Source organism: Hylobates moloch, unplaced genomic scaffold (genome assembly GCF_009828535.3).
Source record: "Hylobates moloch isolate HMO894 unplaced genomic scaffold, HMol_V3 SCAFFOLD_20, whole genome shotgun sequence".
In the NCBI taxonomy this organism is placed as follows: Eukaryota; Metazoa; Chordata; class Mammalia; order Primates; family Hylobatidae; genus Hylobates; species Hylobates moloch.
The window spans coordinates 35,023,478-35,050,326 of NW_026652295.1; the positions used below are offsets into that span (position 1 = coordinate 35,023,478).

The 26,849-nt window shown below is 43.8% G+C and overlaps 1 protein-coding gene across 1 annotated transcript in view; it reads right to left on the bottom strand.

Moving 5' to 3' along the window:
- Positions 1-2,217: 2,217 nt before the first annotated feature.
- Positions 2,218-26,849, bottom strand: part of PXT1 (peroxisomal testis enriched protein 1) — a 41,856-nt gene continuing 17,224 nt past the window's right edge. Inside the window, exons 4-5 of the mRNA XM_032141548.2 lie at positions 12,091-12,221; positions 2,218-3,532 (exon numbers count right to left, since the gene is read on the bottom strand). Coding sequence (XP_031997439.1) covers positions 3,428-3,532; positions 12,091-12,221 — 236 coding nt within the window. The 3' untranslated portion in view covers positions 2,218-3,427. The remainder of the gene's footprint in view (positions 3,533-12,090; positions 12,222-26,849) is intronic.

The following is a 26,849-nucleotide window of genomic DNA, read 5'->3' on the forward strand; positions in this document are numbered from 1 at the left end:
CAGCTCCCCCTGTCTCAAGAGAGGTTGTGTGCATAAAAACAAACCAGCAGACACCGAAGAAAAGGAAAGAAAAGCATTAACAACCTTCTGCTGAAAATCTGAGGGTGTAGACGCTGTTACAAAGTAGGTTTAGCACTGGTATATCATCACAAGCTCTGGGCCAGCAATAAGAAACCAGTAAGAACAAGGCCAGAAACCCAGTAGGAAAAAAAAAATGAGCAAAGGATATGAATAAACAGTACACAAAACAGGAAATGCCAAATGGCTCCTGAATATACAAAAAGATGCCCAGGGTGCAGTGGATCGTGCCTGTAATCCCAGCACTTTGGGAGGCCAAGGGGGGAGGATCGCTTGAGCCCAGGAGTTGGACACCAGTCTGGACAACATGGTGAGATCCTGTCTTTACTGAAAACTAAAAAAAATTATCCGGGCATGGTGGGGCTACACCTGTAGCCCCAGCTCTTCAGGAGGCTGAGGTTGGAAGATCGCATGAGCCTGAGAGTTGGAGGCTGCAGTGAGCCATGACTGTGCCACTGCACTCCAGCCTGGGCAGCAGAGAAAGAAAAAGATGCTCAGACGAACTCACTATTTTAAGTGTGCAAATTGAAGTTACTCTGAGATAGAAATTTTTACCCATAAATTCGGCAAAAATTTAAAAGTTTACTAACATAATCTGCTGGAGAGGCTGAGGGGAACAGGCACTCCACTGGGAGTGTAAAGTGGTGCAACCCCACGGCGGGGTCTGGCAAAGTTACAAATGCATTTTGCTTTCACCCAGCTATCTGCCCACCGGAAGTTTATTCAACAAATATCCAAAGCATACATAGTTACTTATTTCATCATGGTTTATAATAGCAAAGTATGAGAAATAACTCAGGTGTCCATAAAAGGAGGCTTGATAAAGTAATGCACATTCATTTCTTTTAATTTTAATTTTCTTTTCTTTTCTTTTTTTTTTTTTTTTTAGACACTGGGTCTCACTCTATCGCCCAGGCTGGAGTGCAGTGGTGCCATCAAAGCCCACCTTAACCTCCAAATCCTGGGCTCCAGTGATCTCCCACCTCAGCTCCCAAAGCACTGGGATTATAGATGTGAGCCACCACACCCAGCCAAATTATGTACATTCATTTAACTGAATAAAATGCAACACTTTATGGAGTTCTCTGTGGATCATGGCAAGCTCTCCAAGAGGCAGTATGGCATAGTGGATAATAATCTAGACTTAGGAACACCTGCCTGGTTTGGAATCCAAGCCATGTCATTTACTGGCTGTGTGCCCTTGAGCAAGTTTGTTAACCCCTCTACTGCCTCCCTCTACTAACTACTGCCTCAATTTTTTAACAGTAAAAAAAGAGCAAATAATAATACCTATCCCATAAGGTTGTTATGAATAAGTAAGTTAACATTTATAAAACACCCAGAACAGTGCCTGAACACCCACGCTAAGTAAAAAAATCAAGGTACAAAACAGTGTGTATTACATGCTACCTCTAGCATGTAAATATATGTGTGTGTGTATGTGTACATGTATGTATTAACTAGTATTTATACAAAGAACCTCTGGAAGGATACATAAAAACTAATAACCACAACTGGAATTTAGAGTAGAAAATAAGAGAAAGGGTTTTTGTTGTAAACCTTTTCATATTGTTGTGATTTTTTTTTTTTTTCCTGAGATGGAGTCTTGCTCTGTTGCCAGGCTGGAGTGCAGTGGCATGATCTCGGCTCACTGCAACCTCTGCCTCCTGGGTTCAAGCGATTCTCCTGCCTCAGCCTCCTGAGTAGCTGGGACTACAGGTGCACGCCACCACGCCCACCTAATGCTTGTATTTTTAGTAGAGACAGGGTTTCACCATGTTGGCCACAATGGTCTCAATCTCTTGACCTTGTGATCTGCCCACCTCGGCCTCCCAAAGTGCTGGGATTACAGGCGTGAGCCACCGTGCCTGGCCTTGTTTTGATTTTTGAATCATATAAATAAAAACCTATTCAAAATAAATTTTAAAAAGAAAGTTTTAGGGATAGTCAGCCAGAACCTAAGTAATAATAGAAATCAATAGGCACTGCCTGCGACAGACTAAAAAATGGAGACGTTTCCCTTTGGAAGGACAAAGTTGACGCTACGTAAAGTCAAAGTCTACAAACCAACATGAGCAGGAATAAGGGGCTAGACCCTGCCAGGGGGTTCCTCCTTCAAAAAAGAAATATGCACAGGGGTTTCATGCTCAATAAAATAACAATATATATTTCATTTTTAGAATTTTTAAAAATAACACTTCCCCTATGAAGAACTCAAGATACATACGTAAACTTTTAATTTATAACAACAAGCTTTCTTAATATTTGTAATTCTTTTAAAGGAGGGGAGAGAGGGACTATGAGGTAGACAAAAAGGTAAAAGGAGAAGAATGCAGGTGAAAGAACTGCGTAAGAGCGTGCAGGAGAGAATGAGTGAAATACATTCCACAGGCAAAGGGCCTACCAACCAATAATAGCAAAACCATCCAGCAATAGGAAAAGAGAAGTTTTGCCTTGTGATAGATTCATAACTCTTTCAGGTCTTACATTCTTCTAGAAGGCAGGACTGGTGGCCAAGGACTAAGCACTCCCAATTTTAAGCAGGCAAGCCTAAAAGAGGATGACAGAGCAGGGAAAGATACCTTCGAGCAGGGTCGAGTGATATGGGAAAACACTGGCGTGGTGGAGGAAGACTTGAAAGGGGTCACAGAGGAGTGAGGGGATCAAAGGTGAGACAAGAACGTAAATGTTGTAGAATCAGAGCCTGAGAAGGAAACACCCAACGGTGCTAGTGGTAGTAGTGGGGCCTCTAGGCATGGAAATGGGAAGGTAGAAGAGATGAGCCATATGTTGAATTTGAGTATTAGAGATAAACATTTCACTTCGACTTTCCAGAGAGGGTTGGAGCCAGGATTGGGGCAGGGAGGTGACATGTCACTGAGAAGGAGAAGCTGGCACTGCAGATCTGGACATGAGGGACAAGAGTGGAGCCAACAGGTCACCAGAGGGCATGGTGCCCAGGCAGTGGCCCAGGAGGTAGTGCCCATTTCTGTGGCCTTTAGTTTGAGGACGAGGTTCTCTTTCATTCCTGGAAGGAAATGTTCAAGGTTTCCTCACAAGGAGCCCTGGGACCATCCACAGCGCTGGTGTTTTCTGGGTGGCAAGGCTTCCTGGGGTACTAATTACTCCTTGGGCTTTACCATGACGTGATCGCAGACATCTCATAGTTAGTTCCTCCGAAGAAACAAACGGCTTGTGAGCCCGCAGTTCTTCAACAAACCAGGTGTAGACCAACAGTGATGGGTACAAAAACAGGGGGACAGAGAAGGGTGTTCTTCCCATCTGTCCCCGTGGGATTCATGTTTCTCAGAGGGTAAAAAGAAAACAGAACTTGACCTTTACTTTCCTTTTACAGCAAATGGTTGTTCCAGAAAAAATGCAGCAACACCTGAACTCTTCTAAAGAAAAAGAAGACAAAATGATCTAGTGCATCTCTGCCATCCCGTTGAAGATCCTATTTGAAAAAAGGGAGACAGAGAGAAAGGTTTTTTTTTTTAAAGTGATAGAATAATCCAAAGTTAAAAATTCAACCCAATGGAAAATACTAATTCAATCCATGCTGCCAACAAGCTTCTTGGGTTGCTTTATGAATTGTATGAGCTGAAGGACAGTACCTTCCGTATGGTCATATCCTCACATCGCCTTGGAAGTTTGCCTCTGGACATATTTTCCTATCTGACCATCTTTCCCATCTGGCCTCAAACTCCTGGGCTCCAGTGATTCTCCCACCTCGGCCTCCCGAGTAGCTAGGACCACAGATGCATGCCATCATGTCTGGCTAATTTTTAAAAATATTTTGTGCAGACGGGGTCTCACTATGTTGCCTTGGCTGGTCTCAACAAATTGGCGCTCATCAGTAAATTGGGGCACTCTTCAGGGCTGATAGCCTATTCCCCTGGATTGCCAAAACACTTTCTTAGTTTTCTCAAAGACGTGAGCAAGTTTGCCTTGAGGCTAGAAGAATGGAGAGAATATTGGGCATGGTGGCTCCCGCCTGTAGTCCCAGCACTTTGGGAGGCCAAGGCAGGTGAACGGCTTGAGCTCAGGAGTTTGAGACCAGCCTGGGCAACATGGCGAAACCTCATCTCTAGAAAAACTTAGCCAGGCGTGGTGGCACACACTTGTAGTTCCAGCTACTCAGGAAGCTGAGGTGGGAGGATCACCTGAGCCTGGGAAGTCGAGGCTGCAGTGAGCTGTGATTGTGCCACAGCACTCCAGCCTGGGAAACAGAGGGAGATCCTGTCTTAATAATAATAATAATAATAATAATAATAATAATTAATAATGTCTAGGACTTAGATGGGCAAAGAGGTGAGGTGAATATTAAGTATTTTGGAGCAGAAAGTAACAACTGTTTATGTCGGACCATCAGAAAAAGAAGACTGTGGGTCAGACACAAATGCTTCCCCACCTGTCCCCTGCAGTCTGTTCTCAGCACAACCCCCTCTGTGGACTGTTGAAATGCAGCTTCTCTGCTCGGTGCCCTCCGATGGCGCCACCTCACTTAGAAAAAAAGCCCTTGCAGTGACCTCAAGGCCCTACCTAATCTGCCCACCACCCACCCTTCTGACCATATCTTTTTTTTTTTTTGAGACGGAATTTCATTCTTGCTGACCAGGCTGGAGCGCAATGACACGATCTCGGCTCACCACAACCTCCACCTCCCAGGTTCAAGCGATTCTCCTGCCTCAGCCTCCTGAGTAGCCAGGATTACAGGCATGCACCACCAAGCCTGGCTAATTTTTTTTTGTATTTTTAGTAAGGACGGGGTTTCTCCATGTTGGTCAGGCTAGTCTCGAACTCCCGACCTCAGGTGATCCGCCCTCCTCGGCCTCCCAAAGTGCCGGGATTACAGGCGTGAGCCACTATGCCCGGCCCTGACCATATCTTTTATGACCTTCTCCCTCACTCACCTTCAGCCACACTGGCCTCCTTGCCATTCTTCAAACACATGAGACACACTCCTGCCCCAGAGGCTTTGCTGTCCTCCTGCCTCCAATCCTCTGCCACCTCCTCAATACCCACAGCTCAGTCCCACACTTCTTTCAAGGTTTTCCTCGGAAGTCACCTTCTTGGTGGCTCACGCCTGTAAGCACTTTGGGAGACCGAGGCTGGTGGATCACTTGAGCCCAGGAGTTTGAGACCAGCCTGGCCAACATGGTGAAACACCCGCTCTACTAAAAATACAAAAAATAACCAGGTGTGGTGATGCATGCCTGTAATCCCAGCTACTCGGGAGGCTGAGGCATGATAATTGCTTGCACCTGGGAGCAGAGGTTGCAGTGACGACTTTGTGCCACGGCATTCCAGCCTGGATGACAGAGTGAGACTCTGTCTCAAAAAAAAAAAAAAAAAAGTCACCTTCTCAATGAGGCCTTCCCTTAACATCTCTACTTAAAATTGCAAACCCCAACACTCCTTATCCCTTTCCTTGCTTTATTTTTCTCCAAAGCATGTATCTCTATCTGATAAACTACATACTTTATTTGTGTAGATACTGTTTGTCTCCCTTACAAACTCCGTGAGATCAGTAATATTGTCTCTTTGATCACTCCCATATCTCCAATACTTAAACAGAGCCTGACATACAGCAGGTGCTCAATATAAGTTGAAGAAATGAATTAAGGAAGGAATGAAAAACCATTAGCAGTAGGCTAAGGAACTTAGACTTTGTCCTGCTAGTAACTGAAAATCATTAAAGGATTTTTCTCCCCCTCTTATAGTTGATATCAGCTAGGAAAACGGAATGAGTTTCCTTTCAGCATAGCAGGCAAGAAAAAGTATAGAACACTGAGTCAGATGCTCATATATTTAAATTCTAGTTTTGCCACTTAGAAGCTAAGTGACCTTCGATAAGTTTTGTAATCTCTCTGAAACTCCACTGCTTCTCCTGAAATACCTATGACAGTAATTCATAGGGTTATTGGGGGAATTAAATGAAACATGTAAAAGTGTCTCAAACAGTACCTGGAAAAAATGTTTTAATAAATGTTTGTTTCCCTCTCTTCTTTCTAATAGACTGAGAAATTCCCTATGCGTTATGATATCAGGCAGATTCCCAGAAGAACCCAAATTAGGCTAATTCGAGGTGAGTTAAACAGACTCTAAAAGGTGTGGAGAAACCACAGAGGACGGTGTTGTCACCGACCCTGTGACCACAGAGTTGTCACCACTCCTAGGGGCGTAGGGACAGGGAGGGAGCGGTTTCCAGAACCCAGAAGGAGAGAAAAATTTTAAAGGCATATTTAAAATTCTAAAAGTGATGAGAAGTGTAATTATTTTAAAACATGCTTTATCTCTAGAAAAAGTATATGTCCCAGGTTTAAAAAAAAAAACTGAATTAAAAAAAAAACAGATACTTGAACCAAAACCCCACACAACTCAATGGAAAAATAGAAGATTTTTTTTTTCTTTTTCAGATTCAGGGTCTCCCTCTGTCGCCCATGTTGAAGTGCAGTGATACAATCATAGCTCACTACAGCCTCAAATTCCTGGGCTCAAGCAATCCTCCCACCTCAGCCTCCCAAGTAGCTGGACTACAGGCACACACCACCACACCTGGCTAATTTTTTAAAAAATTGTTTTGTAGAGACAGGGGTCTCAAAAAAAAAAAAAAGAGAGAGAGAGAGACAGGGGTCTCGCTACGTTGCCCAGGCTGGTCTCAAATTCCTGGCCTCAGCCTCCCAACGTGCTGGGATTACAGGTGTGAGCCACTGTGCCCGGCCTAAAAGATGTTATTTTGAGAAACACAGAACACTTTTGAAAAGACAGAGCACTTGCTTAAGTAAAAAGAACAAGAGAGCAAACAATTTGGCAGCTCAACAACAATCCATTTAGCAGATAAAAATATAACTTGACGAGCTGCTTGATAGGCAGTTCCAAGAGCAAGAATAAAAGTTTCTTTAACTACATCAATGGCAGGAAGGCAGCTAGAGAATCGATGTGACTGCTTGATTAGACATTTATTTACAAAAGGTAAATAAATCATGACTATATAGGAAAGCAAGTTGCCATATGCCAGACTTGCAACTCTGTTAAAGTTCCTTGATTTGAACTTTGAAGCAGCAAAGCCTTCAGCATTTCAGAGCCAAACTTAGAAGGATTTTTTTTTTTTTTTGAGACAAGGTCTCACTCTGTTACCCAGGCTGGAGTGCAGTGGCATGATCACAGCTCACTGCAGCCTTGACCTCCCAGGTTCAAGCGATCCTCCCACCTCAGCCTTCTGAGTAGCTGGGACTGTGGCCACCATACTCGGCTGGAATTTTTCAAACTATTATTTTTTAAATGTGTTGTGGTCTATTTAAAGGTGTTCTAGGCTGAGTGCGGTGGCTCATGCCTGTAATCCTAGCACTTTGGGAGGCCGAGGCCGGCAGATTGCTTGAGCCCAGGAGTTTGAGACCAGGCTGGGCAACATGGTGAAATCCTGTCTCCACAGAAAAATACAAAAAAATTAGCCAGGTGTGGTGGTGGGCAACTGTGGTCCCAGCTACTCTGCAGGCCTAGGTAGGAAGATTCCTTGAACCTGGGAAGTTGAGGCTGCAGTGAGATAGTGCCACTGTACTCCAAATTGGGCAACAGAGTGGGACCCTGTCTCAAAAAACAAACAAAAAAAAGTTATTCTAAAGTACAAGTTTATAGGTTTGTAGTATAGAACAAATGTCTAGGTCAAAACCAGCTTTATAAAGTTCTGCAAGAAAAGCTGGAGCAGGCATAAGGATAGCTATACAGATCAGTGGAACAGAATTGAGAGTACAGAAAGAAACCCTCATATTTACAGCCCACAGGTTTTCAACAAGGGTGCCAATGATGGCAATGGCTGCTGTCCTCATGCTGGCTGCAGCAGGAAGGTGCAGCTGGGGCCGCATGCTCCACGGAGCCAGTGGGAGCCCCATCCCTTCTGAGTTGGGGCAGGAGCTCCCTGGGTGCCACTGTGGCCACCCTCCCTGTTGCAGGACCCAGGCATCTCTGCAGCTTGCACCCTCAGGGGCCCCAGGAAGGACCCTACCCCTACCCCTGAAGGCTCAGGGGTGTCTGCTCCCACTGCCTGGCCTCTCTCTGCTCCCAGCGGCGGCTCCAATCTCTGAGCAGGGGTTGGGGCCGAGTCCCGCATGGCACCGGAGGCAGATTGATTCCTGGGTGGAAGAGGCTGGGTCCCCAGTGAGACCCCACCTTCAGGCCAGGGAAGGCCTAAAGGCTGGGGGCTAGACTGCCAGTCCTGTGGACCAGAGTGGGGACTGTTGGTGCCTCTTCCAGGCCCACCCATGGCCACCCATGGACCAATCAGGAAGCACTGGCTCCCCTCTGAGGTCCATATAAGCCTTGGGCTCAGCCAGAGCAGGGCAGATGATGTCCTCGGGACAAAGAGAGTAGAGAGACAATGGGATGATCAGCTGCAGAGAGGAGCTACCCTCCCTGCTGATAGCTGGAGATGAAGGAACAACAAGTTGCAGAGAGGAACTGCCCTCTCTGCTAAGAGCTGCAGAGATGACCTGCTGGCAGAGAGGAGCCATCCTTTCCAGGGCCGCCTCTCCACTGACAGCTGCAGACATTGGGACGACTAGTTGCAAAGAGGAGCTACTCTCTCCAGGGCCTCCTCTCTGCTGAGAACTGAACACTCAATGGATAACCTGCCTACAGAGAGGAGCTACCCACTGCGGATCTCCTCTGAGCTGTTGTAACACTCAATAAAGCTCACCTTTGTCTTGTTTACCCTTCACTTGTCTGCATACCTCTTTCTTCCTGGATGCAGGACAAGAACTTGGGCAAAAGATGCCATGGCCACAGAGGTTTCCGGCCAGAAAATTGACACCCCAAAGATCCCATAACACCAAGACAATTTATAGGGAAACAATAGTCTTTTCAACAAATGGTACTCCAGACACAGTGAGATGTACCTATAGTCCCAGCTACTCAGGAGGTTGAGGTGGGAAAATCTCTAGAGCCCAGGAGTTTGAGGCCAGTCTGGGCAGCATAACAAGACCTGTCTCAAACAAATAAACAAACAACAACAAAATCCAAATGGTGTTGGGACAACAGGATACCCATATGCAAAAAAATGTAGACTCTTAACTAAAATGTATGTAAAAATTAACTTCGAATGGATCAAAGACCTAAATTTAACAACTGAAACTAAAAAGCCTTTAGAAGAAAACACAAGTGTGACACCCAAAGCAAAAGCACTAGCAACAAAAAGAAAAGTAGATAAATTGAACTTCATCAAAATTCAAAACTTTTGTACTTCAAAGAACACTATCAATAAAGTAAAAGGACAACCTACAGAATGGGACATGATATTTGCAAATCACATATCTGATAAGGAACTTACATCTAGAATATACAAATGACTCCTAGGCCAAGGCAGGAGCCCAGGGATCCAGGACCAGCCTGGGCAACATAGTGAGACCCTGTCTCTACAAAAAATAAAATAAAATAAAAATTTAAAAATTAGCCAGGTGTGGTGACATGTGCGTGTGGTCCCAGCTACTCAGGAGGCTGAGGTGGGAGGATCAATTGAACCCAGGAGTTCAAGGCTGTGTGAGCTATGATCACAGCACTGCACTCCAGATTAGGCAACAGAGCAAGGCCCTGTCTCAGAAAAAAAAAAAGACTCCTACAATAATAAAAAGATAAGTAGTCAATTATAAATGGGCAAGGATATGAATAGACATTTCTCCAAAGAGAAAAATGACCAATAAGCATATGAAAAGATGCACATTATTCATCAGGGAAATGCAAATCAAAAGCATAATGAGATACACTTCATACCCACTAGGATGGCTATAATCAAAAAGATAGTTAATAACAAATGTTGGCAAGGATGTGAAGAAACTGGAACCCTCATAAACTGCTGGTGGGCCACAGTGTATAATAGTGCAGCCACTTTGGAAAACAGTCTGAAAGTTCCTCAAAAAGTGAAATATAGAGATATCACATGACCCAGCAATTCCATTCCTAGGTATGTACCCAAAAAAAATTAAAACATGTTTACACAAAAACTTATATACAAATGTTCACAGCATCATTATACATGATAGCCACAAAGTGGAAACAACCCAAATGTCCAACCACTGGTGAATGGATAAGCAAAATGTGGTATATCATACAATAGAATATTCAACTGTAAAAAGAAGTAAAATACTGATACATGCTACAATGTGGATAAGCCTTGAAAAAAGTATGTTAAGTGAAAGAAGCCATACACAAAGCTCCATATTGTGTTATTCTACTTATATAAAATGTCCAGAATAGGCAAATCCACAGAGACACAAAGTAGATTGGTGGGGCCGGGCTTTGCACTGGCTGTTCCCTCTGCCTGGAACACTTTCCCACTCCAGGTGTTCTCATGGCTAGCTCCTTCATTTCCAGCCTCTGCTTAAATATCACCTTCCCAAAGACGCCTTCCATGGCAGCACATCGGAAGTCACTCTCCATCAGTCAGTGTGCCCTGATCCTGCTTGGAGCTCGCATCCCTGTCTGACTTGGCTGTTTATTGTTCATCTGCCTTGTTATCTGCCCCCTCCCCACATCATTTCTATGAGCCCTGCTGCTCACTGCTGTAGCCACCAATGCCTGGAACTGAGTCTGGCATATAGTAGGCATTCAATAAATATTGTTGGAATGAAATTGGCTTATCAAATAGTTTATTTGATTGCCTATGTTCTCTGCGTTTATTTTCTCTTTATTTCTCTCTTTCTTTATTTTATTTTATTTTATTTTATTTTATTTTATTTTATTTTTTGGGACAGAGTCTCACTCTGTCATCCAGGCTGGAGTACAGTGGCTTAATCTCGGCTCACTGCAACCTCTGCTTCCTGGGTTTAAGAGATTCTCCTGCCTCAGCCTCCCAAGTACCTGGGACTACAGGTGTGTGCCACCATGCCTGACTAATTTTTGTGTTTTTCAGTAAAGATGGGGTTTCACCATGTTGGCCAGGCTGGTCGCGAACTCCTGACCTCAAGTGATCTGCCTGCCTTGGCCTCCCAAACTGCTGGGATTAAAGGCGTGAGCCACCACACCTGGCCCCCTCTTGCTTTTATAGCATTACTGTTGGGATCTCCCATTCATGTTTTGTCTCCAGGATGTTTTATTTGAGGGAAAGGCTGTGTGTTGTCCACATTTGGACCTGAGTATAAAAGAGGACATGGCACTCCCTGTGGCATGCATGGTGGAGGACAGCATGGTGGAAGCTGCACCAAGAAAGCTTCACAGGATAGTTGAATCTAAGGGCAAGAAGTTGGGCTCTGAGGGGTCTGCCACCCCGTCTGTCACAAAGCCCATGTGATCATTGTCTCCTGCCAAATACAGGTTGTTCTGGAGGAAAACTAAGTTAGCTGTGGATTTCATCACCCCCAAAATTTCAAACAGTAATCATTAGTCTTTCCTATTTTCCCTTATTATCTCTTATAATAATCAGGAGTTTCTAAGAAACTGGCCAGGGTAGGGCCCACATCCTACCCTTCGGGCTGATTCAGGGAAGATAACCACAGTCCAAGACACAGATTCTCCTCCCTGACTGTGCATTAGATTCACTGAGGCAGTTTTTAAAATGCCAGGTTCCCAGGCCTTACCTTGTGCGAATTAAATCAGAATTTCTCCAGGTTGGGCCCAGGCATCTGTCGTTTTTTAAACTCAACAGGTGATTCTAATTGCATCCTATTTTGAGGGTGTGAAACAGTTTCTCACACTTCAGTGTGCACACAAATCCCCTGGGGAATGTGTAAAAAGGTAGATTCTGATTCTGACTGTGTGGGCTGGAGTCTCAGATCTTGCACAATCTAATCAAGTGATGCTGATGCTGCCAGTCCACAGACCACAGTCTGAGTAGCGAGTATGAGATTAAATGCCAGCTTTGGCTCAGGTTCACAATGTTTAGATCCAATATTTGGTAATCCAGACTAGTATTAATCTATGAATTCTGATAATTGCTGGGCGTCTCTGACACTTGGCAGCCATAGTTTTGTTTGCTCTTTCCTCCTACCTGACAGGCCCTGGCTGGGGAAACTGAAGCCTCACCTCTCGAACCATCCTATGATCAATGCTGTCCCCAATGTGTCTCAGCTGCATGGCCAACTTGTGAATTACTTCCTCCTGGTGATGCTTCTGACCAATGCTATACTCCTTGGGCTGAGAAGGTAGATTATGATCTGTATTGAGAAAAAAGAGTTCAAAAGAGATAATCCCACTTAATTATCTGTAAAATCACTTACCACTAGTTACTAAAAACTGTCTTAGAAAATGAGAGGGTTGGCCAGGTGCAGTGGCTCACGCCTGTAATCCCAGCACTTTAGGAGGCCGGGGTGGGTGGATCACTTGAGGTCAAGAGTTCAAGACCAGCCTGGTCATACTAAAAAACAAAAATAGTGGGTGGGAACATAATCCCTGTTCGGAGGTGAGGCAGAGAAAACTTACAGGAAGGCAATAGAAATATAATTCAAGCCACATATGTAATTTTAAAGTTTCTAGTAGTAAAATCAGGTAAAATTGATTTTAGTAATTTATTTTACCTAAATCAATATATCCAAAATATTATCATTATAACATTAATAAATATAAAATTATTAATGATATATTTTGCATTTTTAAATTATACCTAAGTCTTTGAAATTTGGTGTTTATTTTGTACTTATTTTGTACTATTTTTAAATGTGTGTATACACACACATATATATATATATATATTTTTTTTTTTTTTTTTAATAGACACAGGGTCTTTCTTTTTTGCCCAGGCTGGTCTTGGTTTTAAACTCCTGGGCTCAAGTGATTTTCACACCTCGATCTTCCAAAGTGCTGGGATTATAGGAATGAGCCACTATGTCCAGCCCCATTTAATATTTTTACCCACTCTCCTTGATGAGCTCTCCAAACTTTATTTGCTTCCAGCAACCAGTGAGCATTTTTAAGCAACACTATAAGTTAATGCTTGTTAGGTGCTTTGGGGAAGGTCTAAAGAATACAGATAAGGTTTCTGTCCTTTAGTCACTTAGAACCCATGAGTTAGAGATGATACAATTCCCAAGTGCTTTAGGACTACAGAAGAGAAGGAAATTAATTTGGGCTAACATAGACATAAGTATGGCTTCATAGAGAAAGCAAGAGTTGTGTTGAACCTATTTCATTTCAATAAAATTGGAAGACCTTTGATTTTCAGCCTTGAACTCAAAGAGTCCAGTGGGAGAGAGACACACACTACAATTCAACATGTTAGACTAAGAATGAGGTTTGCACAGATGGGTGAGGAAGACATCCCAAACGAAGTAGGTGATATCTGAGTTAAGTCTTGAAGGATGAAGGATGACTAAGAATTAGCCTGGAGAAGATACAGACTGGGGAAGAGCCAGCTGAGAGAGTGCAAACAGGACATTCCGGGCAGAAGGATCAGGTGAGCAAAGGCTTGGGGGTGACAGACAGGGAGGTTTTATGCACAAACTCTAAGCAGTGCTGTTGTTGAAAGGGAAGGACATAGGAGACAAAGCTAATAGAGAAGGCACAAGAAGAGGCTTGAAATTTATCCAGTAGAGATAAAGGAGAGCTCCCCAAGGGGAGGTTTTTTAAACTCCCAATGCTCAGGCCTCTCTCCACTCCAATGAAATCAGGAGCCTTGGAGTTGGACCAAGCATCAGTATTTTTCTTTTTATTTTTCTTTTCTTTCTGATCTTAGTCTCCCATGGGTACAGGTCTCGCCACCAGCCCGTTAATTTTTTTTGTTTTTTAGTTGAGGGCTCCTGACCTCGTGATCCGCCCGCCTTGGCCTCCCAAAGTGCTGGGATTACAAGCGTGAGCCACCGCACCCGGCCTGATTTTTGTATTATTAGTAGAGATGGGGTTTCACCATGTTGGCCAGAGTGGTCTCAAACTCCTGACCTCAAGTGATCTGCCCACTTCGGCCTCCTGAAATGCTGGGATTACAGGCATGAGCCACTGTACCTGGCCAGTATTTTCTTTAAGCTCCACAGGTGGTTCCCATGTGCAGCCAAGTTTGAGGATTGATGGTTTAGAGCGGTTGAGTAACTTGACTAGGGTTTGAAAGACAGTGAATGTGAGTCAGGATTTAAACTCAAGTATGTCTGGCTGCAAAGCCCATGCACTTAACCTTAGAACGGAGCCTGAACTAAAGGAGTACTAACAGGGATGTAATAGTGGAAACAGATTATATATTTAAGAAACAGAATAGGCTGGCATTTAGTATTAGATAGAGAAAGGGAGGAAAAGGGAAACTCCCACTTTTCAGGCTTGGGGGATTGAAATGGCAAAGGCAGCAACAGCCTGTACAGAGAATGTGATGGAGAGAGGGCAGGTGTGGAAGGCAGAGGAGGCCAGTAGAAAAGGAAAGAAGAAAACTTGAGTTCATTTATAAATTTTAGGTACTGACTAGGCATGATGGCTCACACCTGTAATCCCAGCACTTCGGGAGGCCAAGGCAGGCAGATTGCCTGAGCTCAGGAGACCACTCTGGGCAACATGGCGGAACCCCATCTCTACCAAAAATACAAAAAATTAGCTGGGCATGGTGGTACACGCCTGTGGTCCCAGCTACTTAGGAAGCTGAGGTGGGAGGATTGCTTGAGCCCAGGTCAAGGCTACAGTGAGCTGAGATTGTGCCACTGCACTCCAGCCTGGGGGACAGAGAGAGAACCTGTCTCAAAATAAATAAATAAATTGTAGGTATCTTTATGACGTTTTAGCAAGCATTTGGATAACATTTGAAGCACAGAGAATGTAGAACTTAAGATTTAAGAGTCATTATTCATTCATTTATTCAATAACAATGTTGGCGAGAGGTTGTGATTGAGGGAGAGTTTATACAGGTGATGACAGGACCTCTGGATAAGACAGATGGTTAACAAGATAGGCAAAGGAACAAAAGTCCACAGAAATGACTGAGAAGAAATCAAAGAGGTAAAAAGGGAACCAGGAAAATGATGTCAGGAAAGGCGTATTTCAAGTCTTGTTGAAAATTTACTTTTAAAATGTATTAATGGGCACTGTTACTTGGTTAACTACAGTATAAGAACACAGCCACGGGTCGCATAACTGTGTTTCAGTCAACCACGGATCACGTATACAATGGTGGTCTCATAAGATTACAATGAAGCTGAAAAATTCCTATCACCTAGTGACATCATCAACACATTACTTAGGTGTTTGGTGATGTTGATGTAAACAAACCTACTGTGCCGCCAGTCACTCCAGCAATCCTCCCACCTCAGCCTCCTGAGTAGCTGGGACCACAGGTGCATGCCACTATGCCCAGCTAAATTTTGTATTTTTTGTAGAGATGGGGTCTTGCCATGTTGCCCACACTGGTCTCAAACTCCTGAGCTGAAACAATCCACCTGCCTTGACCTTCCTAAGTGCTGAGATTACAGGTGTGCACCACCGTGCCCGGACTGTTATTTTAGAGTATACTCCTTCTACTTACTAAAAAAAAAAAAAAAAGGGGAGGGGGCGCTGGGCGCAGTGGCTCACACCTGTAATCCCAGCACTTTGGGAGGCCGATGGGTGGATCACAAGGCCAGGAGTTTGAGACCAGCCTTACCAACATGGTGAAACCCTGTCTCTATTAAAAATACAAAAATTAGCCGAGCATGGTGGCGTGCACTTGTAATCCCAGCTACTAAGGAGGCTGAGGCAGAGAATTGCTTGAAACTGGGAGGCAGAGGTTGCAGTGAGCCAAGATTATGCCACTGGACTCCAGCCGGGGCGACAGAGCGAGACTCCGTCTCCAAAAAAAAAAATTAACAGAAAAACAAAAAAAAACAGCCTCAGGCAGGTCCTTCAGGAGGTATTCCAGGAGAAGGCATTGTTATTATAGGAGATGACAGCTCCATGCATATATTGCCCCCAAAGACCTTCCCATGGGACAAGATATGGAGTTAGAAAAGGGTGATATTGATGATCCTGACCCTGTGTAGGCCTAGGCTAATATATGTGTTTGTGTCTCAGTTTTTAACAAAAAGTTAACAAAATAAAACATAAAAAAATTTTAATAAAAAAAATCTTATAAAGATATAAAGAAAATAATTTCATACAGCTGTAGAATGTGTTTGTGTTTAAGCTGTGTTATTACAAAAGAGTTCAAAATGTAAAAGTTTTAAAATAAAAATTACAGTAAGCTAAGGTTAATTTATTATTGAAGAAAAACTTTTTTTTTTTTAATTTTGAGATGGAGTTTTGCTCTTGTTGCCCAGGCTGGAGTACAATGGCGTAATCTCAGCTCACTGCAACCTTTGCCTCCCGGGTTCAAGCGATTCTCCTGCCTCAGCCTCCCAAGTAGCTGGGACTACAGGCACGTGCCACCACGCCTGGCTAACTTTTTGTAGTTTTTTAGTAGAGATGGGGTTTCACCATGTTAGCCAGGATAGTCTGAAGAAAAAATTTTAAAAGTAAATTTAGTGTAGCCTAAGTATAGTGTTTATAAAATCTACAGTAGTGTACAGTAATGTCCTAGGCTTTCACATTCACTCACCACTCACTCAGTGACTCGCTCAGAGAAACTTTCAGTCCTGCAGGCTCAATTTATGGTATAAAAGATAACCACTTTTTACTTTTTATACCATATTTTTACTCTAAATTTTCTATGTTTAGATACACAAACACCATTGTCTTACAATTGCCTACAATATTCACTACAGTAACATGCCCTACTGGTTTGTAGCCTAGGAGCAATAGGCTATACCATCTAGCCTAGGTGTGTAGTAGGCTATACTATCCGGGTTTGTGTAAGTGCACTCTCTGATGTGCACACAATGATGAAATCACCTAACAATGGATTTCACAGAACCTGTCCCCATCATTGACACATGACTAGTGTAATGATTTGAGTGTCTGTTTGATAATAATGATGATCCAGAATCCTAAAACACAACTTAAGGTCCTTGTTTTAAAGATGCCAATCACTATCTGATTTGCCCACACGCCCTTCCAGGAGAATCTATCCTGTTGCCTAAGCAATCAGGTTCCTTCCTACATGTTCCCACCACAACCCCAGGCCAAAGTGGATTGGATCAGAGGTGGACACCTGACCCAAGAACAAATAGCTGGGACTTCAACATGCACCGCTACCAAGCCCAGCTAGTTAATCTTTTTTTCTTTTTTTTTTTTTTTTTTGAGACGGAATATTGAGTATTGCTCTGTTGCCCAGGCTGGAGTGCCTTGGCACGATCTTGGCTCACCGCAACCTCCACCTCCTGGGTTCAAGTGATTCTCCTGCCTCAGCCTCCCGAGCAGCTGGGATTACAGGAGCCTGCCACGAAGCCCAGCTAATTTTTGTATTTTTAGTAGAAACAGGGTTTCACTTTGTTGGCCAGGCTGGTTTCAAACTCCTGACCTCAGGTGTTCCGCCCGCCTCAGGCTCCCAAAGCGCTTGGATTATATGTGTGAGCCACCACGCCCAGCATTTCTTTTTTTTTTTTTTTTTAATACAGGGTCTCTCTCTATTGCCTCTCTCTGCTTCTCTCTGTTGCAGTGGCATAAGCACAGCTCACTGCAACCTCTTAGGCTCAAGCAATCCTTCCACCTCAGCCTCCCAAGTAGCTAGGACTACAGGCATGTACCACCATGCCCAGCTAATTTTTTATTTTTTGTAGAGACAGTCTTACCATGTTGCCTAGGCTGGTCTAGAAATGCTGGCTCAAATGATCCTCCCTCATTAGCCTCTCAAAGTACTGAGATTACAGGAGTGAGCCACCATGCCTGGCGTTGGTTAATCTTTTCTCAAAAAAGAAAAAAAAAAGTTTTTGTAGGCCAGGTGCTTTGCAGCATTTTGGGAGGCTGTGGGGGGAGGATCCCTTGAGCCCAGGAGTTCAGGACCAGCCTAGGCAACATAGGGAGAGCCTGTCTCTACCAAAAAAAAAAAAAAAATTTGTTTTAATTAGCTGGGCATGATAGTGCCTGTAGTCCCAGCTACTTGGGAAGCTAAGGTGAGAGGATTGCTTGAGCCTGGGAGGTTGAGGCTGCAGTGACCCATGATCATGCCACTGCACCCCAGCCTGGGTGACAAAGACCCTGTTTCAAAAAAAAAAAATACTTTGTAAAGGAAATAATCAGCCTCAGTGTGTTGGAACTTTAAAAAATATTATTGTACTTTGAGAATCCTATGTAAGGACCTCCCATCACCTGTCCCTTGAGTTGCATTTAGGAAAGCTTTTAAGCAAACATGCTGTGAAGGTTTTATAAGTGCCTTTCCACTGCTAGGCATAATGTTAATATTTTATTTTCTCATATATTGGTCATCCATTTATACTCCTAATTTTGTTCACTAAAAATAGGGGTCTAGGGGCTTCTGGTTCAAGACTGAGCACAAGCATTGGCTTCTCCATCTCTCCTAATCTCCCCCAAGACCTCACCAAAATGAAAGTATGAAAAAGAACAAGGCCAGAACACTGAAGAGAATGGGAGGCAGGTCAACAACAGATGAGAGACCTATATGTGTTTCTGGAAGGCAGAAAGCAGATGAGACAAGATGCAGATAAACAAACCAGGAGAGAAAGCACAGAGAACCCACCACAGGGGCTCCTGATGCTTGGAAGCCCATCTACCCCACCAAGACACAGAGACTGGGAGAGGGAGATGCACCCTTAACTAGAAGTCTGATGGGGATCAACTGCACCACTTGGTGCCCCTAGCTCACTGTACCTAGCACAGAGTTCAGGCAAATAAAAAGAAAGAAAAAAGAATTCAGGCCAGGTAAGGTGGCTCAGGCCTCTAATCCCAGCACCTTGGGAAGCTGAGGTGGGCAGATCACTTGAGGCCAGGAGTCCGAGGCCAGCCTGGGCAACATGGCGAAACCACGTCTCTAGAAAAAATACAAAAAATTAGCCAGGTGTGGTGGTGTGTGCCTGTAGTCTCAGATCTCAGGAGGCTGAGGTGGGAAGATCACTTGAGCCTAGAAGTTTGAGGCTGCAGTGAGCCATAATTGTGCCACTGTACTGCAGCCTGGGTGACAGAGTAAGACCCTCTCTGGAAGGAAGGAAGGAAGGAAGGAAGGAAGGAAGGAAGGAAGGAAGGAAGGAAGGAAAGAAGGAAGGAAGGAAGGAAGGAAGGAAGGAAAGAAGGAAGGAAGGAAGGAAGGAAGGAAGGAAGGAAAGAAGGAAGGAAGGAAGGAAGGAAGGAAGGAAGGAAGGAAGGAAGGAAGGAAGGAAGGAAGGAAGGAAAGAAGGAAGGAAGGGTGGGGGGCTCGGTGGCTCATGCCTGTAATCCCAGCACTTTGGGAGGCTGAGGTGGGTGGATCACCTGACATTGGGAGTTCGAGACCAGCCTGACCAACATGGAAAAACCCTGTCTCTACTAAAAATACAAAATTAGCCTGGCGTGGTGGTGCATGCCTGTAATCTCAGCTACTTGGGAGGCTGAGGCAGAAGAATCGCTTGAATCTGGGAGGCGGAGATTGTGGTGAGCCGAGATCGTGCCATTGCACGCCAGCCAGGGCAACAAGAGTGAAAAAAAAAAAAAGAAAGGAAGGAAGGAGGAGGAAGAAAGGAAGGGAGGAAGAGAGGAAGGGAGAAAGAAAGAGAAGGGAGAAGGGAGGGAAAGAGACAGAAAGAAAGAAAGGGAAGAAAAGAAAGCAAGAAGAAAGAAAAAGAAAAGGAAGGAGGGAAGGAAGGAAGGAGAAAGAGAAGAAAAAAAGAAGGAAGAGAGAAAAGAAGAAAGGAAGAAGGAAAGAGAGAAAGAAAGAGAAAGGAAGAAAGAGAAGAAAGATAGAAAGAGAAAGAAAAAGAAAGAAAGAAAGAGAAGGAAAGAAAGAGAAAGGAAGGAAGGAAGGAAGGAAGGAAGGAAGGAAGGAAGAAAGAAAGGAAGGGTGGGAGTCTCGGTGGCTCATGCCTGTAATCCCAGCACTTTGGGGGGCCAAGGCGGGTGGCTCACCTGAGGTCGGGAGTTTGAGACCAGGAAAGAAGGAAGGAAGGAGCGAGAGAGAGAGAGAGAAAGGCCAGGTGCAGTGGCTCATGCCTGTAATCCCAGCACTTTGGGAGGCTGAGGCGGGTGGATCACCTGACATTGGGAGTTTGAGACCAGCCTGACCAACATGGAAAAACCCTGTCTCTACTACAAATACAAAATTAGCCTGGCATGGTGGTGCATGCCTGTAATCTCAGCTACTTGGGAGGCTGAGGCAGGAGAATCGCTTGAATCTGGGAGGCAGAGGTTGCGGTGAGCCGAGATCGCGCCATTGCACGCCAGCCAGGGCAACAAGAGTGAAAAAAAAAAGGAAAGAAGGAAGGAAGGAAGGAAGGAAGGAAGGAAGGAAGGAAGGAAGGGAGGGAGAAAGAGAAGAATCGCTTGAATCTGGGAGGCAGAGGTTGCGGTGAGCCGAGATCGTGCCATTGCACGCCAGCCAGGGCAACAAGAGTGAAAAAAAAAAGGAAAGAAGGAAGGAAGGAAGGAAGGAAGGAAGGAAGGAAGGAAGGAAGGAAGGAAGGGAGAAAGAGAAGGGAGAATGGAGGGAAAGAGAAAGAAAGAAAAGGAAGAAAAGAAAGGAAGAAATAAAAAAGGAAGAAAAGAAAAGGAAGGAGGGAAGGAAGGAGGGAAGGAAGGAAGGAAGGAAGGAAGGAAGGAAGGAAGGAAGGAAGGAAGGAAGGAAGGAAGGAATCCAGACCACTCTTCTTTAATGGAAGAGGTCAAACCCTGTGGTGAAAGCAGAAGCTTCTTGATGGATGTTGGCACCTCAAATTAAAGGTCTCTTTGTTCTGGCATTTGTGGGACATAGAGCCAGAAACTAACTCATCTCCCTAAAGCCCAGACAACTCAAAACCCTCCTATGCACCATTTGAGTCTCCATTCGGGAGAGTCCTGGAGAGGCACTCAGGCATAGTGGTAGAATTCTGAAGCCAGGAAGCTTGGATTCAAATATAAAATCTGCTACATATTAACTATGTAACCTGCCACAAGTTATCCATTCTCTCCATGTCTCAGTTTCTTCATTTGTAAAATGGCAATAGTAATGTATTATTTCATTCATTCTAAGATCTTTAATACCTGCATAATCAGTATGTATCTTATAATCTTATAATGGCATGTCATATTTCAACAGCATTATTTACCTTTTTAGTAGTAAACAAAATAATGGTTCATCTTACAATTGATGGAATATTGAACTTAATGAAATACCATGGCCGGGCACATGGCTCAATGCCTGTAATCCCAGCATTTTGGGAGGCCGAGGCGGGCGGATGACCTGAGGTCAGGAGTTTGAGACCAGCCTGACCAACATAGTCAAACCCCTGTCTCTACTAAAATTACAAAAATTAGCTGGGCATGGTGGCGCACACCTGTAATCCCAGTTATTCGGGAGGCTGAGGCAGGAGAATTGCTTGAACCCAGGAGGTGGAGGTTGCAATGAGCCGAGATCTCTCACTTCAGCCTGGGCAAAAAGAGTGAAACTCCGTCTAAAAAAAAAAAAAAAGAAAAGAAAAAAGAAATACCATAGTAACTACCTCATAGAAGGGTTGTTGAGATGACTTAATGAGTTACACAGAACAGTGCCTAGAACACAGGTAAACACTATATAAATGTTAGTTATTACTACCCATCTGGGGGAACAGTTCTCACGTAACAGCAGAAAAAACCCACACTAGCTATCCAGTGTATCTTTCACTAAAATAACAAAGAATTACCTACAAGGTGGCTCATGCCTGTAACCCCAGCACTTTGGGAGGCCAAGGCAGGAGGATTACTTGAGGCCAAGAGTTCAAAAGCAACCTGGACAACATAGTGAGACCTCATCTCTACAAAATAAAAACAAACAAAAAATTAGCCAGGCATGGTGATGTGTGTCTGTAGTCTCACCTACTCAGAGGCCGAGGTGAGAGGATCATTTGAGCCCAGGACGTTGAGGCTGCACTGAGCCAAGATCTTGCCACTGCTCTCCAGCCTGGGTAATAGAGTAAGACCTTGCCAAAAAAACAAATACCAGATAAACAAAACAGTAATCCTGAAGACAACACATAATTCAGTGAACAGAAAATAATGTTTTGCAAATTCTAATGTATGTGTTTAGAGAGGTTTTTAAAAATAAGAATGGAGCCAGGCGCGGTGGCTCATGCCTGTAGTCCCAGCACTTTGGGAGGCCAAGGCAGGTGGATCACCTGAGGTCAGGAGTTCAAGACCAGCCTGGCCAACATGGTGAAACCCTGTCTCTACTAAAAACACAAAAATTAGCCAGGCGTGGTGGCATGCACCTGTAATCCCAGCTACTCGGGAGGCTGAGGCAGGAGAATCGCTTGAACCTGGGAGGTCAAGGTTGCAATGAGCCAAGATTATGCCACTGCACTCCAGCCTGGGTGACAGAGTGAGACTCTGTCTTAAAAATAAAAACAAAAATAAAAAAAAATAGGCTGGCAGCGGTGGCTCACGCCTGTAATCCCAGCACTTTGGGAGGCCGAGGCGGGCGGATCACGAGGTCAAGAAATCGAGACCACCCTGGCCAACATGGTGAAACCCCATCTCTACTAAAAATGCAAAATTTAGCTGGGTGTGATGGTGCGCACCTGTAGTCCCAGCTACTCGGGAGGCTGAGGCCAGAGAATCACTTGAACCTGGAAGGCGGAGGTTGCAGTGAGCCAAGATCATGCCACTGCACTCCAGCCTGGCGACGGAGCAAGACTCCGTCTCAAAAAAAAAAAAAATGGAGTCTTGAACTCCTGGGTTCAAGCGATCCTCTCACCTTGGCCTCCCAAAGTGCTGGGATTACAGGCATGAGCCACTGCACCTGGCCTGTTTAGAGACAGATTTAAGACGATATTACATTCATAAAACAAAAGATAATGCTATGAAAAAAGAAAAATCCTAGAACAAAATCTTTCAGATTTAAAAAATATGATTGCCAAAATTAAAAATACAATTGATAGCCTGAAAAAAAGTTAAGTCAAGGAAATCTCAGAGAAAGAAAATCAGAAGTTGAAAAACATGAGAGAAAAGATAGGTAATACAGAGGAACAATATGGAAGGACCAGCATCTGATTAATGGGAATTCCAGGAAGGGTGAAACAGAGGAGGAAATTATCAAAACAAAGCAAAACAGCTTCCCAGAAATAAAGGGCACAAACATTCTTATTAAAATCCTGGCCGGGCATGGTGGCTCACACCTGTAATCCCAGCACTTTGGGAGGCCAAGGCGGGTGGATCACGAGGTCAGGAGATCGAGACCATCCTGGCTAACATGGTGAAACCCCGTCTCTACTAAAGATACAAAAATTAGCTGGGTGTGGTGGTGGACGCCTGTAGTCCCAGCTACTCAGGAGGCTGAGGCAGGAGAATGGCGTGAACCCAGGAGGTGGAGCTTGCAGTGAGCAGAGATCTCTCCACTGCACTCTAGCCTGGGCGACACAGTGAGACTCTGTCTCAAAAAAAAAAAAAAAAAAAAAAAAGAAAGAAAATCCTACCAAATTCTCAGGACAGCAAATGGGGAAATAAAAACTTCACCCTTTGAACATACTGAAATTTCAAAACACCAAGGATAAATAGAAGGAGACTCTTTAAAACCTTTGAGGAGAAACATGAATTCATTTGGCAACTGACTTCCCATCAACAACAATGGACACTAGAATATAGTGGGATAAATTTTTTAATGCCCTCAAAGATTTTACAAAATATTATTTTCAATCTAGAATTCTATGCCCAGCTAAACTGTCAATAATATGTGAGAGGTGGGGCCAGGCACAGTGGCTCATGCCTGTAATCCCAACACTTTGGGAGGCTGATATGAGTGGACTGCTTGAGCCCAGGACTTTGAGACCAGCCTGGGCAATATAGTGAGACTCCCATCTGTACAAAAAAATTTAAAAATTAGCCAGATGTCATAGTATGAGCCTGTAGTCCTTGATACTCAAGAGGCTGAGGCAGAAGTATAGGTTGAGCCCAGGAGTTCAAGGCTACAGTGAGCTAAGATCACGTCACTGCACTCAAGCCTGGGAAACAGTGAGATCTTGTCTCTAAAAAATAAAAATAAAAATAAAAAATATGGGAGTCGTTGCATTTGCACACATGCAAGGACTCAGGAATTTTTCTTCCATACACCATTTGTTAGGAAGTCTCTTGAGGAAGTATTCCAGTAAAACACAATAAATAGAATAAGGCTAGTAAATAGAGTAAGACTAAATTAAGAAAGAAAAAGTCACAAGATTTAACAACAGGTGGCTCCAACCCATGTGTAGGGAAGTCCCAGAATCTCAGTGGTGCAGTGTGCCTAGAGAGTAACCAGACTGGAGCAAGAGAACAACTCTCAAAGGGAAGTTCCCAGTGGAAAGGGAGACTTGGTGAAAGCGATTGTATGGTTTAGAACTTGGGGAAGTTTGAGGATGTAATAATTACAAATCACATGGAGGAGGGGAGGCAAGGAAATGAGAAAGTCCAGAAAACAATAAAAGATCATATAGGAAGCTTATGGTCCAAATATGAAGCAAATTAAAATGTGGCTTAAGTTTAAACTGAAGGGATTATTTTATACTTCCTTCCAAAAAGATATTACTCTGTGTTAAACCTGGCAGCGCTTTATCTGTACAACTAGGCATAATTTTAGGTGATTTTTCTCAAGGTAAAGTCATTCCAGGACATAGAGTCTTCGTTGCTGATAGCCACCACCCCTAAGTCCCAGACTGTTAAAGGAATTTCAAGGAAGTATTTGAACATTATCTTTGGAATGTTGACGCAACGTGGAAAAAAAATGAGGTTGAAAGTACTGGAAGTCTTGGCCTCTCCACATTCTGGGCCATCTGCTGCCAGATTGGAAAATATATGTCTCCCTTTCTCAGAGCAAACCACCTCACCAGAGCTCAAAGCTTCATCTCAAACTCAAAGTGACCCTTCTTTCAGTTGGGGAAAGTGGTTTCTTTTATGAGGATTTTAGAGCATTAGCTAGTGCTTTAAATTCAATCGCTTTGAAGATGCAAATATTTCCAGTACAAAATCAATAGTTATGGCACCAACTCAAAGGGCATGCCCTTTCATAATCAAACTTATCATAGTTAAATGTTTAATTCTTAACAATCTTTGGTCTGAATAATAATTTCGAAATAATTTGCTTAAATTTAGCAGGCCTACAAATCAATCTAAGGAAGGCTCAAAGTCTCTTGCCAAGGACAAATTGATCCTTTAAAAAGAATTGCTGGTCAGGCATGGTGGCTCATGCTTGTAATCCCAGCATTTTGGGAGGCTGAGGCAGGTGGAATATCTGAGGTCAGGAGATCGAGACCATCCTGGCTAACACGGTGAAACCCCGTCTCTACTAAAAATATGAAAAATTAGCCAGGCGTGGTGGCGGGCGCCTGTGGTCCCAGCTACTAGGGAGACTGAGGCAGGAGAATGGCGTGAACCCAGGAAACGGAGGTTGCAGTGAGCTGAGATCGCGCCACTGCACTCTAGCCTGGGTGACAGAGCGAGACTCCGTCTCAAAAAAAAAAAAGTAATTTTGTTAGTCTGGGAATGAGACTACACATAGGTTTGTTGTTGTTGTTGTTGTTGTTGTTGTTGTTGTTTGTTTTTTAAGCTCCCCAGATGATTCTAACATGCACCCAGGGTTAAGAATCACGGATCTAGAAAACTGGAAAACATGACCAATTAAAGTATTTCACTGCTAGTAATGGAATGGTGGGATGGGGTGGAGGTAAAAAGGACAGGCTGGACACTGCTTTGTATTCATTCATTTATTCATTCATTCAACAAATAGAGGGCTTTCTATGTGCCAGGTGCTGGTCCAAGCCCCTTTTCACCATAAGCTCTCTGTACTAGTTGATTTGTTTCCATGAACCTGAGTTGCTTTGATTTAAAAAAAATTAATGCAACAAAAATACAGCATCATTATACAAATCCACACTTTTAAATACATTGGGCAACTAGTGAGAACCACTTCTGCTGAGTGGAAAAGGCAGCCACCTACACAGAGTGATAGAGATTGAAAAAAAATCATCTTTTACCATGGGCAGCCAGGCTGCAAGCTGACTGGGAGAAGATAAAGGGAAGAGTGCCTGAGGGCACTGGAGAGTACCCACTCACTTCCACCGTTACACTCCCACTGAGCCACAGCTGCCAGCTGGGTTCAAAGTTCTCTGACAGTAATGGTCCCCAAAACTGCAGGATCCCATGACAGAGTAAAGAGTGACAGGGGGAAGATAGTGTGGGGCAGGGAGGGCCAGGGCATTAATTCACCTCAGCCAAGGGTAAGTCCCTAAGTCGGTGGCTTACAGCCTTCTGATCAAAATTGCAACCCTATTGCCTGTCATTTCAGTTTTCTATAAAATTGTATCCTAAAACATATATATACTCCTGAGATCCTCACTTCAAACCATTTTGAAATAACACCCTAATGATTAGTTGACAATCACCTGAAAAAAAGTGAGGATATCAATGAGGGTTGAGAGCTCATCCAGGAGAGAAGGTGCTCAGACAGGAATTAAATGGGAAGAGTGAACAAACTTCACCTACTTCCAAATGGGCTAGGCCTGCCTGTACCAATCAAAAGCATATTGATTCGTAACTATTAGTTTAACAGAATAACTAATCATAACTAATTATCACTTGAGAAATACAAACTCTAATATCTGCATCAGGAAAGTGAAATACAAGTTGGGTAAGTTTCAATAATGGACACTGGGAGAAATGAAGGAGCTACAAGGAAACCAACAAGCCTTGGGCAGCTCAGTGATCAGGGCAGTTAGGTAGGCAAAGGGGAAGAGGAGGAAGGAGACAGGAAGGAAAGCAGTGAGTGTGCCAAAAGCAAAAGGTGTATTTTGCATGTTGAAACTTGACATAATGATTATTTATATTTTGTGCCTGTCTAAACA